The 15,772-nt window shown below is 40.4% G+C and overlaps 1 protein-coding gene across 1 annotated transcript; it reads right to left on the reverse strand.

Moving 5' to 3' along the window:
- Nucleotides 1-795: 795 nt before the first annotated feature.
- Nucleotides 796-15,513, reverse strand: rhot1b (ras homolog family member T1; the record flags this gene model as incomplete). The annotated part of the gene is made up of 20 exons (XM_083909658.1): nt 15,274-15,513; nt 13,826-13,884; nt 13,648-13,729; nt 12,690-12,733; nt 12,539-12,592; nt 12,380-12,432; nt 11,061-11,169; nt 9,722-9,823; nt 9,099-9,197; nt 8,890-8,998; nt 8,662-8,782; nt 7,142-7,226; nt 6,262-6,407; nt 6,075-6,175; nt 5,043-5,173; nt 4,632-4,715; nt 3,329-3,451; nt 2,948-3,228; nt 1,144-1,266; nt 796-826 (listed from the first exon to the last, which is right to left on the reverse strand). Exons 1-20 carry the CDS (start codon nt 15,308-15,310, stop codon nt 796-798), a joined length of 1,974 nt encoding a protein of 657 aa, XP_083765784.1. The 5' UTR covers nt 15,311-15,513.
- Nucleotides 15,514-15,772: the final 259 nt, after the last annotated feature.

The following is a 15,772-nucleotide window of genomic DNA, read 5'->3' on the forward strand; positions in this document are numbered from 1 at the left end:
TCGATTCATCTGTTTTGATCTTCGATTCATCGTTTTGAAGCTTTTTTTCATGATTAAAACAAAGATTTCTGATCGTTTTAGCTTCTTAAATGTGAATATTTTCTTCGATTCTTTGCTCCACATAAACAAAGAAATCATTCAAAGTAGAGAACATCGTTATTTCCAGGTTTGACAAACACTGATCAATGTTATTTAACATTGGACCAAACGATTCATCGATTAAATGAGAAAGTAATCGAAAAATTAATTGATTAGTTGCAGCTCTGGAGATTATAATAATGACAGTGAGTGCGTTTACGTGCACACTAATAAACTGATTACTGACAATAATCGGGTAACTGGAATAAACCATTTAAGGTTTACATGTCTCTAAGAAATCAGATAATTGACAGAAACCTCAGTGTGTTAAACTGGTTTTTCAAAAAACCGATAACGGCAATAACCTGATAATGAATATGGATTTATTCCGTTTACACGAGCACTTGAATAACAAGATAACTACAAAAACCTGATTGCAATAATGGCACACATACTATTATTATTATTATATACGCACATATTATCGTTATTTAAGTGTGTGAATGTTGTGTTTTAATTGTTTTACACATCTTTTCTTACCCTTCGCTTATATATTCATATGTGACATATGTGTCGTAAATTGCACCGTCGGGATGACGCGCTTTAATTTCATTGTACTATGTGCAACGACAATATAGAGATTATAATAATGACAGGAGACAAGATGAACGGGGACAGAAAAGACGACAACAAAAAAACAAAATAATGGCACTGAAATCAAACAGGAAACGCTGCTTCCTTCTGATATCTGCAGAGACGACAAGCAAAATCAACATGAGGAAAGTCGAGATGCCGGGAAATGATTGATGGAAAAGACGGTAAAAACAATCAAAAAGAAAGCAGTCTGCAAACATTAGTCACTGAAAACATGGACATTATCATCAGCAACTACCATAAAAACTCATGTTAGTGACGTCCTAAATGTAAATTAGTCGTATTGTTGGACCTGCTGCTAAAACTGAACTGAAATGACAGAATGAAAAAGAAGGAACGGTTGAAGGACAGAGGATGACGGTGACAGTGAGGATGACGGGCGTCTTAAAAGTGAAGAGAGAGAGAGAGAACCTTCTGAGTACGACGGCGTAGAGTTTGGCTCTGACCGTCTGCAGCAGCTCAGAGTTGAGGATGTTCTGACACAAGCAGAACGTGCAGCGGTTACACGTGCACATGCAGCGCAGCCGGGCGTGGCTGAGGAGACACGGAGAAACAACACGCACACACACACACACACACACACACACAGACAGACACACACACAGGAGAGGGAGGAAAAGAGTTCAAAGGTCACTCCAGTGTGGTCTCATCATCTCATCCAGAGTCAGAGGAGATGAAACGAAGGAGAAAAATAATTCAGTCCACTCGTCAGGAGGAAAGTGAAGAAGCAAGTAAACGAGCGTTAATATAGAAAGAATCGTCATTACACCCCCACAATCCTTTGTTTCTAGCTAGCGCTGGGCGCTAGGTCAACGCACGACGCGCTTCCACGACGACTGACCGGAAAAAGACGAGCGTGACGTCATGTTTACGTACCAGGCACAGTTCACCAGTTAGCTCCGTTAGCCGCATTAGCTCCTTTAGCGCCGTTAGCGTTAGCCTACAGTGGTCTGTTTTTAACGATTCGATAATGCTAGAAGTAGTTAAATAGTATAGTAATAGTATAACGTTAACGCACATCAACGCACTGCACGTTTTCCTTGACGACTGACCGGAAAAAGACTCTCTGGATTTGTTAAAACGAGTCTCTAAAGTTAACGCTAAACTTTAAAAACAGACGCACACATACGCAGTTACACAGGTACGCTGCTTATTTGTTAGCGCTGCTCTTTTCCTTTAATAAACAGAACTGACAACGTTAGCGCACGTTAACGCACGACGCGATTCCACGACGACTGACCGGAAAAAGACGAGCGTGACGTCATGTTTACGTACCAGGCACCGTTCACCAGTTAGCTCCGTTAGCCGCATTAGCTCCTTTAGCCCCGTTAGCGTTAGCCTACAGTGGTCTGTTTATTAAAGGAAAAGAGCAGCGCTAACAAATAACGTTAGCGTACCTGTGTTACTGCGTATGTGTGCGTCTGTTTTTAAAGTTCAGCGTTAACTTTAGAGACTCGTTTTAACAAATCGGGAGTCGTGTAAACATGACGTCACGCGCGTCTTTTTCCCGGTCAGTCGTCGTGGAAACGCGTAGTGCGTTAACGTGCGCTGACGTTGTCAGTTCTGTTTATTAAAGGAAAAGAGCAGCGCTAACAAATAACGTTAGCGTACCTACGTTACTGCGTATGTGCGCGTCTGTTTTTAAAGTTCAGCGCTAACTTAAGAGACTTGTTTTAACGATCCGGAGAGTCTTTTTTCCGGTCAGTCGTCACGGAAAACACGCCGTGCGTTAACGTGTGTTAACCTTGACGCCCAGGACTATTTCTAGCATTATCGAATGGTTAAAAAAGGAGCAAAAAAGCCAACATATGATGAGATTTAATAGAGCAAATTTGTGCATAATATAATGTTTTTTCACTCACTTTCTATAACATCTAATTTGTAGGAACGACTGTCGCTTATTACTATATGTAGTTGATTGGGCTCTAGTTTTACGCCTGTATTTATCCCTCATTATAACTTAAAGGGATATTTAAGTTAAATTTGCATGTGGCTTTTGGTAGAAGTTAGAAATAATATCCTGGAAACCACACAAACATTTCTCCATACTTATCCAGAAGTGGAAATGACTCAAATTAAATTCCATACTGCGTAGAAACCCTCATAGCAGTAGTATTTTTTTTAAAATGTGCTTCTCGCCTTCAGAAAAATCTGTTTTCCCTTTTCCAAATTTACCCTACTGACTATTTTATTCTAGCAATACAAAGCCACGTACAAATCAGTGAAGCGTCCCTTTAAGTGTAACTGCATTATATCACGTGTCAGTCGTACGTACGGGTGCATGGCCATGGTGGTGAGTTTGGTGTAGATGTCTCTGTTGGGCGACGCCGCCGCCGCCGCCGCCGCCGTCGTGTTGCAGGTGAAGGTCTGCGGCGGCGGCATCTTGTGCCTCCTGCAGAACTCCAGAGGAGTGCAGCCGAACACCTGCTTGACCTCGGGCAGGTCGGACTTGGCCGCGATCATCATGCACGGCGTCTTGCTGTCCATGAAGTATTGCTGAGAGAGAGAGAGAGAGAGAGAGAGAGAGAGAGGGAATGAATGAGTGCGTTTCATAATAAACTTCAACGTCTTTAAGCGTCTAAACGTTGTGTTTTACCTTGAAGACTTTGGCGCAGTACTCGAAGGAGTACGGGTTGCTGACATCGTAGACCAAGCAGACGATGTCGCAGGACGTGTCGGCATCAGACAGGAAGTCAAAGTCGGGGAAAACTTCATGAAGCTGCGGAGGAGATGATGGAAGAAGAAGAAGGAGGAGGAGGAGGAGGAGGAAGCGGAAGAGGACTCCTTAACCCTGGTTTACTGTCGTCATTATCTGACATATTAACCCTAGAACACCAGCCGCACTTAAAAGCCTTTAATTTTCTCAAAAAACGACAGTGCGTCTTATAATCCGGAGCGCCTCATATATGGATCAATTGGTAAAGTTTGACTTTATCTGTTTTGTTGACATTCCCTTTAGCGGCATTAGCTCCATCTAGTGGATGCATAACGCAACCCCAGTCAAACGTTTGACTGCAATATCTTCCTATTCTATGCACCTTATAATCCGGTGCGCCCTATATATGAAAACAGTTCTAAAATAGGACATTCATTGAAGGTGCGCCTTATTGTGCAGAAAATACTGTATGTGATTTTCATGAAAACCAAGTTTTCATCTTCCTTATTTTATTTTTTTTTTAGATATTTTTTGTTCCCAAATTCCTAATTTTCCACTAATTTTGGAGCATTTTCATGATGCTTTTCTTTCATTTTGTTAGACATGACACAGTTTAAAATAAAAGAACTCTACTCAAATTTGATATATTTTGATGACAAGTACTTTTTATTGGGTGTATTTATCATCTCGGGTAAAAATATACCCGGCGTTAGCGATGGTGTTTTGTATTTGAGCGATAATAGTGTTCTCGGGTTAACGGCATTAATCGATGTTTACTGAACTTTTCCCCTCCCTCAATGTTTTTTTGCTAGGGGAACACAGTGTGCAATATAATATATATGTTATAATAATAATGTTATATATTAGATGTGGGTTAAAGGAAACTTGGGTCATGTATCTGTAACCTTGACTTGAGTGATGCAATGCTCTCAGTCTTTTGCAGAGCAAGTATAAACACTTACACCTGCAGAAACCAGAGATAAGAAGATTGACCTGCAGGAGACCCAGCGCAGCGACTTTCCACTGTACTACACTGGATGTGTGTGTTACAGAAAACTTGTGTCATGCATCTGTAATTTACTATTGTCCTAGATGAGCACGATAAGCAGCTTATGCTGTATTTAAAGCCAGATATTTATGCAACTAACAGCCATATGAATAGTTACATATGGAAGATTATAATAATTATACTTGTAAATATGAATTGTTTCGCTGCTGGCATATAACGCATCCTGTTACTCACGAGTAAGTATTTCTCCTGGCCGTAAACATATGTTGTGCTGATGGCGTAGAAGGATCTGTGTTCTTCTTTAATGCTTTTCTGACGCTGAAAGACAAAACAATATCGATTCAGAGAGTTTATTGTCATATTATGTACAGTAAGAAAACACGTTTCTCTTTGCCGTCCAGATAAGTAGTTAGAAATAAGACAAGAGAACACACAATAAGGGCAGTATAACTAGAAATGCATTAGAAAAGAAATAGACATCTGTCATATACACTGAATTATAAGTGTCTGATGTGTACATATAACAGAAACATGTGCAGATAAAGGAAAGATCGTTAGCTGTGCAAATGGAAATAGATGTAAAATAAACTTTATTACGGCCGTTATTGGCAGTGGCAGTGGGAAAGAAGGAGCTCTTGTTTTTACCGTAAGGTTTCGACCGAGGAAAGCCTGGAGGAATCCGCTCTTGCCGCTGCCGACGTCTCCGAAGACGTTACAGCGGAAGACGCTGCGCTGGGTCTGCTTCTTCTGCAGGTCGATCTTCTTATCTCTGGTGACTGGAGAACACGCAGGAAATTTTTTTTTTTGTATTTTTACATAACTCATCATCAAATAAATATGTTTAAAGGCGCCATATGTAAGTATGCGGCCAAAAACACAGTTACTACGTTCAAATTCAAAAAAACGAGGTCTTTTTAGGTTTCGTTTTTTGACCTAACTGGCAACCCGTGGTTGCTCGGCAGCTGAGGCTCTACTGACTGCAATGATTGGTAGATCGCGGTAGGTGGCGCCACATGACGCCAAAACATAAACATGATTTGCAGTCTGCAAAATATATTTTTTAATGCAAATATTTTGTCTGTACTGTTGTTGTTGGTGAGTTCAGTTTGTTATATGAACATTATTCCTGAGTCTCTGTGACATATTAGGAGGATTTTAGGATTTATTACATAATGCACCTTTAAAAATGTGCAAAACACATGCAAAAAGTAGCACTTTACAACCGAGTACAGTAACAACATGGAAACAGTGTAGTGAGACCTTCGAGATCGGTAATAGTGTGATAATAAGGACTTAATATTCCAGTAATATCATGTTATTTTTAAACTTATTGATAGGAAACGGCTTGGTAATGAGAATTACTGTCGGCTACCGTCAGTGAAATACCTTCAAAACTGATAACTGCCATATTATTATGAAATATTGCATTGACTTCTGTTCATTTAGACAGCTGCCTCATTGGGACCAGGTTTTAGTCTCCATGAAGTCTACTGGTTAGGCCTGTTAAGGTCCTAAAAATGTAAGAAATACAAGTGTACGCACACAGTATACTCAAAAAACAAGCAATTTTAGGTATATTTGGAATAATAATTTCCTCCCTTAGGCGATATTGTGCTATTATAATAATCAAATATCGAACCAACGCGGCTAAATAACGTCAACGTGGACGATGGTTACCTGTGATTCCCGACGCCTGCGACTCCTGCTCAGCGATGATCGAGTAACCGAGGTAACCCAAATACTCCAGGCATCGCTGCACGTCCAGATACGTCGTCAGCCTACGAGTAAAACAAATTAAACTAAATAAGGGGTCCTTTTTTTAAAAATTTAGAATATATACATTTTTTTCGTTAAGTCCACTCACGTCCACTGGGACAGATAACCCTGGTAAGTGATCCAGCCGCTGTCGTTAGTGCAAACGGTGTTATTGACGTCGGGACCCCAGGGCATGTAGGGAAACGCATCGAACAGGTCTTTGAGCTCGTCCGGTGACAAGGCACAGTCACGGTCCTGGAGGAACAGGAAGTGTTTCAGGTCAGAGTTACAGGAAAATCATTTAGGGCCAATTCCAATTCATATCTTAACTCTCGAGCTCAACCCTTAATCTTAACTGGTCCTCAAAACCAAGTGTTGAGGGTTATTTTGTCACTTAGAAATGGGACACCCCTTAAATGCAGATACGTCTTCAGACTGTAGGGGGCAGAATAACGCCAAAGCTGCGTCCAGTCTGTCAACTCCAAAAAAGAAGAAGAAGAACACATTTGCGTTAGGATTATTTATTTATAATCCTATAAGAAAATACTTCATTTGTAGCGTACTCGTTTCTCTGCTTTCGACGCCATCTTTGTTACGTGAAAACAAGCAATGCATTCTGGGTAGCCCCTTGCTCCCAAGGGTGGTCTCGGAAAATCTCAACATTGAGGGCGATACAGCCCTTAAACTTGGCCCTCAACTTAATTTTTCTGGGAATCGGGACAGCACTTGGACTAGAGGGAGAGCATTTTTGAGATTGAGGATTAAGAAAAGGAATTGGAATTCACCCTTAGTCTAACGGAAAAACACACACATGATGGACTGAGGCACAAACTCAGTGAGACATTAATCAGCTGATCTGGACTCAGGCTGCAACCTTTACTCTCTGACTAAAGCTAATCCTTCCTTAAAGACAGTGCAGGCTCTGCTGAGCCACTTTACCCGAGTGTAAATAAAGAAGGTGACTTTTTAAAAAAAAAAGGAAACTGTACCTTGTCGTGTTTGTCAAAGACACTCTGGAGGAAGAGGTAGGCGTTGTGGTTGAGCTCTGTGGTGCAGTCTGAGGGGATTTTCAACCTAGAGAGAACAGAATGTCACATTTAAACACACGAGCACATCATAATCCTTTAAATATTACTATTTACTATTAAAATCAAGTCATTTTTGCCATATTGCAGAGGCTGTAAATTTTAATTTGCATGTCAAAACTGCATTTTACTCATTGTATGATGCAAAAATGATCAACTGTATGAATTACGTATCATATGACTATAACAGCAATATCTGTCAAAGTAATTTGACCATATAATGCACTTCTAATGTCCAGAGTGACCTCTACAGGTCATTACGTCAAGCACAAATGTGTTAATTGTAACACAAAGTAGCCTTTTATATCCAAAAAGTATCCAAAAATGACTTCATTTATTTAATAATTTGTCAATTTTCTCCACTTTATAAGAGGTTGGGTAGAAATGTCAATAATTTTCTTACATTTTCATAAATGCACCAAACTATCGTTGTTTAATACATGTCGTATATCTGCATAAAAGCCTTTTTACATGTTATTATCTTCATTTCAAGTCAAAAACTGCATTTTACTCATTGTACTGGGCCTTTACAAGTATTTTAACAGCTAATTAAAACTGTCACAAGTGAAATCAAGACATAATGAGGTAGAAACTAACTTTCAGTCACAAGACAGAGGCTATAATGATGTTTTATTATGCATATTAAATATAAGATATAGTGTCACGTCCGTTAGCAAAGCTAGGATCTAATCAGGAACATTAACGTTCTGTATTGTTGTGATTTTCTGTCGATATTTGTTCTATTTCTGCTGCCGTCTTGACCAGGACTCACTGCGAGAAAAGATCCTGTACCTTCCTGACTAAATAAAGGTTAAATAAAAGAAAATAAAGAATAAAACAGCCATTACTATACTTACAGTTTACTGTATATGGTAAACTCAGAGGGGAAGTTCAGTATAACTGATAACATGTCATTTTTAACACACTAGTACATCATAATCCTTTAAATATTACTATTTACTATTAACATTAAGTCATTTGTGAGTGAGAAAGAACCTTTTTTCCATAATGTAGAGGCTGTAAATTCTCGTTTTGCAAGTCAAAACTGCATTTTACTCACAGTAATGGGCATTTTAACAGGGCAAAATGAGCTAATTAAAACTGTCACGAGTGAAATCGAGACATACTGAAGCAGAAACAAACAAAAAAGGGGCTGAAATCATGTTTTATTATGCATCTAAAATATAAGATATAGTGTCACGTCTAATTAGGAACATTAACGTTCTGTATATTGTGATTTTCTGTCAATATTTGTTCTATTTGTGCTGCCGTCTTGACCAGGACTCCCTGCAAGAAAAGATCCTGTACCTTCCTGACTAAATAAATTAAATAATATAGAGAATAAAACAGCATGACCAGAAATAGTATTAAAATAGTAGAATGAACAAATTGCTGCAACACAAAGAAAAACGCTCGAGACTCACGGTGGGAATAAATAATCCTGATTTAACTCCAGGTCGTCGTCGTATCCAAACCTCCTCAGCACCGTCCACGTGGTTTCATGTCGTCCTCGCTGAATGAACAGCGTGTGGAGGAACAGGAAACCTGGAGCACAAAGACACAAAAACACCCGTGTGTGTGTGTGTGTGTGTGTGTTTGTTCGTATGCGTCAAATAAGCAAAACGGTGTCCGTCTGTTTATCGTGTTCCTACCTTTCAGAGAAAGCCCGTTATCGCACACTCCGTCACTCAAGTTCTTCCGCACGACGTTTTTGACGTCTTCTAGAGCCTGAGGCTCCAGCGGAGTGTTGAAGCACGTCCGCTAGCGTGGAGCAGACAGAAAAATATATGTTTGTTTGTTTGTTTGTTTTTAAAAACCCATTCGCGTGTTTGTCAGTTAAAACGCTCATCGGCCGATTTACCTGGAAGAAGTTGAGCTCGTTGTCATTGAGAACGCCGTCGTTGTCCGAGTCGGACACTTTGAAGATTCGAGTGAGAGCTTTGACGCAGAGAGGCTTCATCTGGACAGAACAGTGAGACTATTTCACAACACTTCCTGTCAAAAATCAATCATATATACATATATAAACTGTAATCATTTAATTTAAAGGGACACTGCGTAGTATTTATGGGTTTATATAACCCAAAATCCACTTTTTTATACATATTATGTGCTCCTGCATTGTCGGTTGCATAGCCACTGTTAGCAACGAGACGCCATGTTTCTACGGGAGCCTGTAAGGACAAACTCAAGCGCTGCTTTACTTGTAGCAGGAAGTCCCGCCTCCACTGACGGAGCTAACACGATATACAAAAGACATCTGAATAAATACTAGAACCTCATCTGCTGACGCGGAAAAAGACGACGAGGGCGACATTTGACCGGCTGAGGACACCGTAGCGCCCAGGGAAGGGAGGGGGGTGAGCAGAGGAGCAGTTTGTTGTTGTAAATTTCAGCCTCTCCTCTAGATGGCAGTATATAAACTACTTACTTCACCTTTAATTTAACAGCTACAGCAGTGTGAGCTGACTTTGCGGAGCTTACGTCTTTTCTCTCCGGGCTGTAGAGCGGACCAGTGGGGTGAAGGACTGCTTTCTGGGCATAGTAGAAGAGCTCGGAGATGTTCTTCAGGTTTTTGGCTGAGCACTACACACACACACACACACACACAAATAAAGGAATAAAGAGAGTGTTAAAGCAGCCTGCAGAGCTTTGTTGAACATAAATATGACAGTATTTACACCTGTGTCTGTGATGCAAACAGTGCAGCTGTGTCTGTGTGTCTTCACTTGTATTTATCACCTGGTTTTCTGGCATAAACTCTGACAATGTCCTCATGGAGACCTAAAACCTGGTCCCAGTGACCTCAGAACCTCATTAGACTTTAACTGATTATGGTTAAGGTTAAAGGTTAAAGGATAAGGCTTTGGTGAGGCTGTCCAAGTGAGTCAGGGTCAGACAAGGTATTAACAGGTAAGTATCTGTCTGCTGAGGGAAAAACATGCTTTAATTAACTAGTCTGGAAAACAACATAATAAAATATCCCTATGAAGAGACAGGATGAGTTTAACAGACGCGGTGACAGAGTTCTCAAATATAACATTCACCATTGGTTTGGAGTGTGTGAGGACTTTTATTTTAAATTTTAAATTTAAACAACAAATCTTTCTTTATGTGTGTGTGTGTGTGTGTGAGTGAGAGTGCTAGAATTAAACTCGACCATAATCCTGTGAAAACTTCACACCACTGAAACATACATTTGCAACTCATCAACTATTGTTCGAGCTTCATCGCTGCACATGTGTGTGTGTGTGTGTGTGTGTGTGTGTGTGTGTGTGTCACAGGCAACAGCAACACAATGGACAAAAAGGGGATAAAAGCGTTCAGGTAGGTTCATGTACAACATGGAAAGTGACACAGTGGAAATTAGCCTCAGGCTACAACCTGACATATTTACTGTACATTTAAATGCTTATTATTAATAATAATAATACGCATTCTCCCTATACTTACATAAATAAATCATTAAAAGAAATTTACTTTCCTAATGTGTGGTTATTCTTTTGATGGAAATAAATGGCTTAAATGGACTGATTTAACCCATGAAACAACTACAGACAAAGTCCAGAGGTAAAAACAGTTCCTCTTAGCAATAACTAACTGCTCTCATGTTTCTTCCTCTCTTTGTTTGGTTAAAGAGAAGATGACGGAAGAGGATTATTATTTCCACATGAAATATTGTCCTCTTTAACTCGTGATATTTATCAGGGGGAATTCAGCGTGAATTAGAAGAATGAATGAATGAAGGCATTATTCCTCTCAGTGTCACTGATGAGAAACCACCATAGCAACAGTGAAGAACAGTGAAGTGTTGTTGTCTCACCTCAACACACGTCTCTATCTCACTGTGTTGGTTCATGATGGGCAGGATGGTCTCCATGCTGCTGTGCTCCACCAGGTCTGACTTATTACCCACCAGGATCAGAGGAACCCTGCACACACACACACACATATAGTGTATATACACATATTTATAATGTTTTTGTGCCAAAATTAGATGCTAAAGTTATCACTATATCGGCAATAACTGTTATGATAATAACAGATATTTTGATCATAGTCATTAATTCAGGCACAAATGGTAACATGTTGTGATAATTGTAACACAAAGTGGCCTTTTCCATCCAAAAAGTATGGAATTTATGAAATAAGTGGGTCATGTTCTCCAGATGGTTCCACCAAGAACCCTTTTAAAACCCTTTATTCACGAAAGGGGTTTTAAAGGGTTCTCTGGATCAAAATGGTTCTTACTGGAACCATTAGTGTTACCAAGAACCCTTGAAAAACCCTTTCTTCGGAAGGGAAAGGGTTTTTCAGAAGCAAATGGTTCCAGGTCGAACCTCAGGCTCTTGTAGAAGAACCCTTTTGGAACCCTTATTTCTAAGAGTGTATGGAGCAAAGAAACGAAGAAAATATTCACATTTAAGAACCGAAAACGATCAGAAATCTTGTTTTAATCATGAAAAAAGCTTCAAATTGATAATTTGTTACAGCTCTACTCTAAATACACTCTTAGAAATAAAAGTGCTAAGTAGAACAATATAAGGTTCTTCGGCTTGTCCTCATAGGAGAACCCTTTTTGGCTCCAATACCCCTTTTAAACCCCTTTAATTCAGGAAAGGGGTTTTTCAGAAGCAAATGGTTCCAGGTGGAACCTCAGCCCTTGTAGAAGAACCCATTTGGAACCCTTATTTCTAAGAGTGCATGACTAAATACACTCTTAGAAATAATAGTGCCAAGTAGAACCATATAAGGTTCTTTGGCTTGTCCTCATAGGAGAACCCTTTTTGGCTCCAGGTAGAACCTTTTTATGAAGGTTCCACCTGGAACCCTTTTGGAGGGTTCCACCAAGAACCATTTTAAAACCCTTAATTCAGGATTTTCAGGGGTTCTCTGGATCAAAATGGTTCTTACTGGAACCATTAGTGTTACCAAGAACCCTTGAAAAACCCTTTCTTCGGGGAATGGTTTTTCAGAAGCAAATGGTTCCAGGTAGAACCTCAGGCCCTTGTAGAAGAACCCTTTTGGAACCCTTATTTCTAAGAGTGTATATATGTCTTATATCTGTATAAAAACCAGTTTCTTTTACATGTTATTATCTTTATTTTATGAGTCAAACATGTTATAAACCAAGTTCCGCACCTGCTGTCCTTGTCTGTGTTGTCAGTAATGAGGGGGATCCAGTGACTGGTCACCTGTTCACCATAAACAACAAAGATTCACTATCATTACTCGTTTATTACACTTAACTGTGATGCAAACAGGTTATGGAAATGCAGCCGTCAGACGAGACTCACTGACCTTCTCTATGGACTTCTTGTTGTTGACAGAGTAGACGATGCAAATCACATTTGCCTGCGAGAGAAATAAAGAGCGAGAAGCACATAAGTTTTCACCTGAACTCACCATGTCTATTATTATAATAATAATAATAATAATAATGATGACTAACCTTAGAGATCTCCTGAAACAGCTGCTCGTCCGTCTGCTCCGCCTCTGTTGGGGAAAACAAGCACGTGAATGTGAATTTTTTGCAATGTTCAATTGAATTAAAGCAAATATTAGGGTCCGGGAACTATTCCAATATCACATTTCGGCCACACCTGACCTCCACGTAAAAGCACTTTAAAGCGGACCTAGACCGGAAGTTCCCATTAACGCTGTTTTTTAGTGTGTATCTGCGTCATTACCTTGTTTATGAAGCCCTGAAGGTTCTAAACAAACAGTTCAGCCACTGCTGAGAACGCTGTGTTTTATCGTAATCTCGGGCTCAGCGAGATCTCTGAAAAAAAACCCGGTCCGGTTACGTAAACAGCAGATCCTCCTGCTCCGGGCACTTGACCGGGCACGTCCGGTTGCGTACATTAAACCGCAGAAGAAGAATAACTTCCGTTGTGGAGGTGTTTCACGAGCAACAGTGTCTTCTGACTCTGGGTCTGACTCCGGGTCAAAGGTCGTCAAAGGGACTGCGGCGGGGAGTCGTGAAGAAGCTATTTTTAAACACTGTTAAAACAATGTTTTGATAATGAGGAGCAGTGCATCCACCGTTCCAGAGGGGGGAGCTGATGCGCTTCTGAGAGCGGGTGTGCTGAATAAATTGGCCAATCACAAGACTCTGTCTTCTGAGTGTGAGGGTTGAGTCTGAAATATCGCGGCTGGGGAACAGCGTCAGAAAAGAGGATTTCTATCGGCTCGTTTACAGCAACTAGGAGGTTTTTGACCATAAAAACAAGTTAATGTATGTAAGTAGACCTCCATAACTAACATAAATGTGCAACAGGACCACTCTATGTGACCTTTAAGACCCTCAGGAATGACAACAATAGGTTCCTTGCACAAATGTGTGCTCCAGCTCTAAAAATGTACACGGTAGAATAAAAACAATGAAGGCATCGTGGTCTAAAAACTACCTGAATAGTCCACAATGTGTGTGGGAACTCTCTCCGGTGTGACATCAGCAGGTATGGTGATCTCCTCAGCTCGGTAAGGAACCTATGGACGGACACAAAAAGTCACACAGAGGCGTAAAATAGCAGAACTTGACTTAAATATGATGAAAAATCTCAGTCCTAAGACGTTTCTTCATACCACTTCTGGAAACTCCTCGCTGACCAGAGACATGATGAGAGACGTCTTGCCCACTTTGGCTGCGAGGGGAAGCAACAAGGAAGAGGAGTTTGAGCATATCATCGTCCATGACGTGTCATAGTTTGAGTATATTTTATCTTTTTTTTTTTAAACAGGAACATAACTATTATTGACACAAACTGCACAGGTTTCAAGTAAAAGGACACGACGAAATTCCATTTTTCAAGTATTGACCTGATAAGACCAGAGCCGTTTCTTGCTATAATGCGGACTATGCAGCTATATCGGGCCCCGCAGCCACCAGGGGGCCCCCAAGCTGCAAGTTCAGACTCATATTTGATTATATTTTGTATTGCATGCATTCATTGTGCATATATTTGCAAAGCATGTAAGTGTTCGTTGGGTAATCAGGTAAAAATCCCATTAATAATCCATTATATTTATTTAGAAGTAAGTTTAGTTATTTATTTTTTACTGTTTTTGAATCGTGGGTTAAAACTGTTTTATGTTATGCTACCTTGTTATGCTACCTTGTTATGCTACCTTGTTATGCTACTTTGTTATGCTACCTTGTTATGCTACCTTGTTATGCCACCTTGTTATGCTACCTTGTTACCTGCTGCATCATCACAGAATATATGAAAAAGTTAGGAATCTCTACCTCGAGTTTGACAAAATAGGGGCCCCCAAATAGTATCTCGCATAGGGCCCCCAAACAGCTAGAAACGGCCCTGGATAGGACCATACACACAAGTCGACAAATCGTAAAATAAAACTAACTTTAAAGGCGCCATATGTAGGAATTACTACGTTCAAATTCAAAATACCGAGGTCTTTTAGGTTTTCGTTTTCTGACTTAACTGGCAACCCGTGGTTGCTCGGCAGCGGAGACTCTACTGACTGCAGTGATTGGTAGACGGCGGTAGGTGGCGCCACATGAAGCCAAAACATGATTTCAAAAACGTAAACATGATTTGCAGTCTGCAAAATATATTGTTTTTAATGCAAATATTTTGTCTGTACTGTTGTTGTTGGTGAGTTCAGTTTGTTATATGAACATTATTCCTGAGTCTCTGTGACATATTAGGAGGATTTTATGGCCAGTTGATTTAGATTTATTACATAATGCACCTTTAATGCCTGTTAAACACTGTTTACTAGTTGCAAATCTGGAAATGCTGCACATAGAAAAGTAAAACAGGAAGATGTCAACTAACAAATACAGTCATTATCACTTAATTCTTCTTATTTGTTGTTCTCTTAAGACTTTTAAGATTTTAAATGCACCTCTGTTGTTGTGACAATAAAGTTCTTGGGTTTTGAATGTTGTTTTAAGGGGAAACACTTGAGTGACAGGTGACATAACCCCACACACACACATACACATCATCATCATAATAATGCCCAGTTTGTAGCATCACAATAACTACGTTAACTACGTTACTTACGCTCTCCCACCAGTAAAATCCTCACGTCCTTGCGCATCCTCTCGAACGTCAACAACCGCCTGGACAAAAAGAACCGTGTGACACATTTACTCCGCGTCTGGATGGAGAGGAGATACAGCGGCCGTCAGTCACTTCTCCTCGGCCTGACGCTCGACTGCTGCTAACGGCTACCACCGCATGTCAGCGCCGGTGTGTACACTGGCCTCAGAGCGCCGTAACAGACGGGTTCAAACCGTTCGATATCCCGGGTAAAAAAAGACGTGTATCTATGGTCCTGAAGGACACGGTCAGTGAGAGCTGGACTGTGCGTTAAAGGCTTTGGAGAATACCAACACACAAACTTCACACGGCGCTGTCACGGCGGGCGTTAGCAAACGTAACTGCGTTCGGCCACGCCCCCCCTCCGCGTCAGCTGACCCACCCGGTCACGGTGAGGACGAACAAAGATCGTATATTGAGGGAAGAGTGATTACAACCCGAAGAAATAACACGCACTACA

The sequence above is a fragment of the Microchirus variegatus genome (genome assembly GCF_963457635.1).
Source record: "Microchirus variegatus genome assembly, chromosome: 23".
Classification (NCBI taxonomy): domain Eukaryota; kingdom Metazoa; phylum Chordata; class Actinopteri; order Pleuronectiformes; family Soleidae; genus Microchirus; species Microchirus variegatus.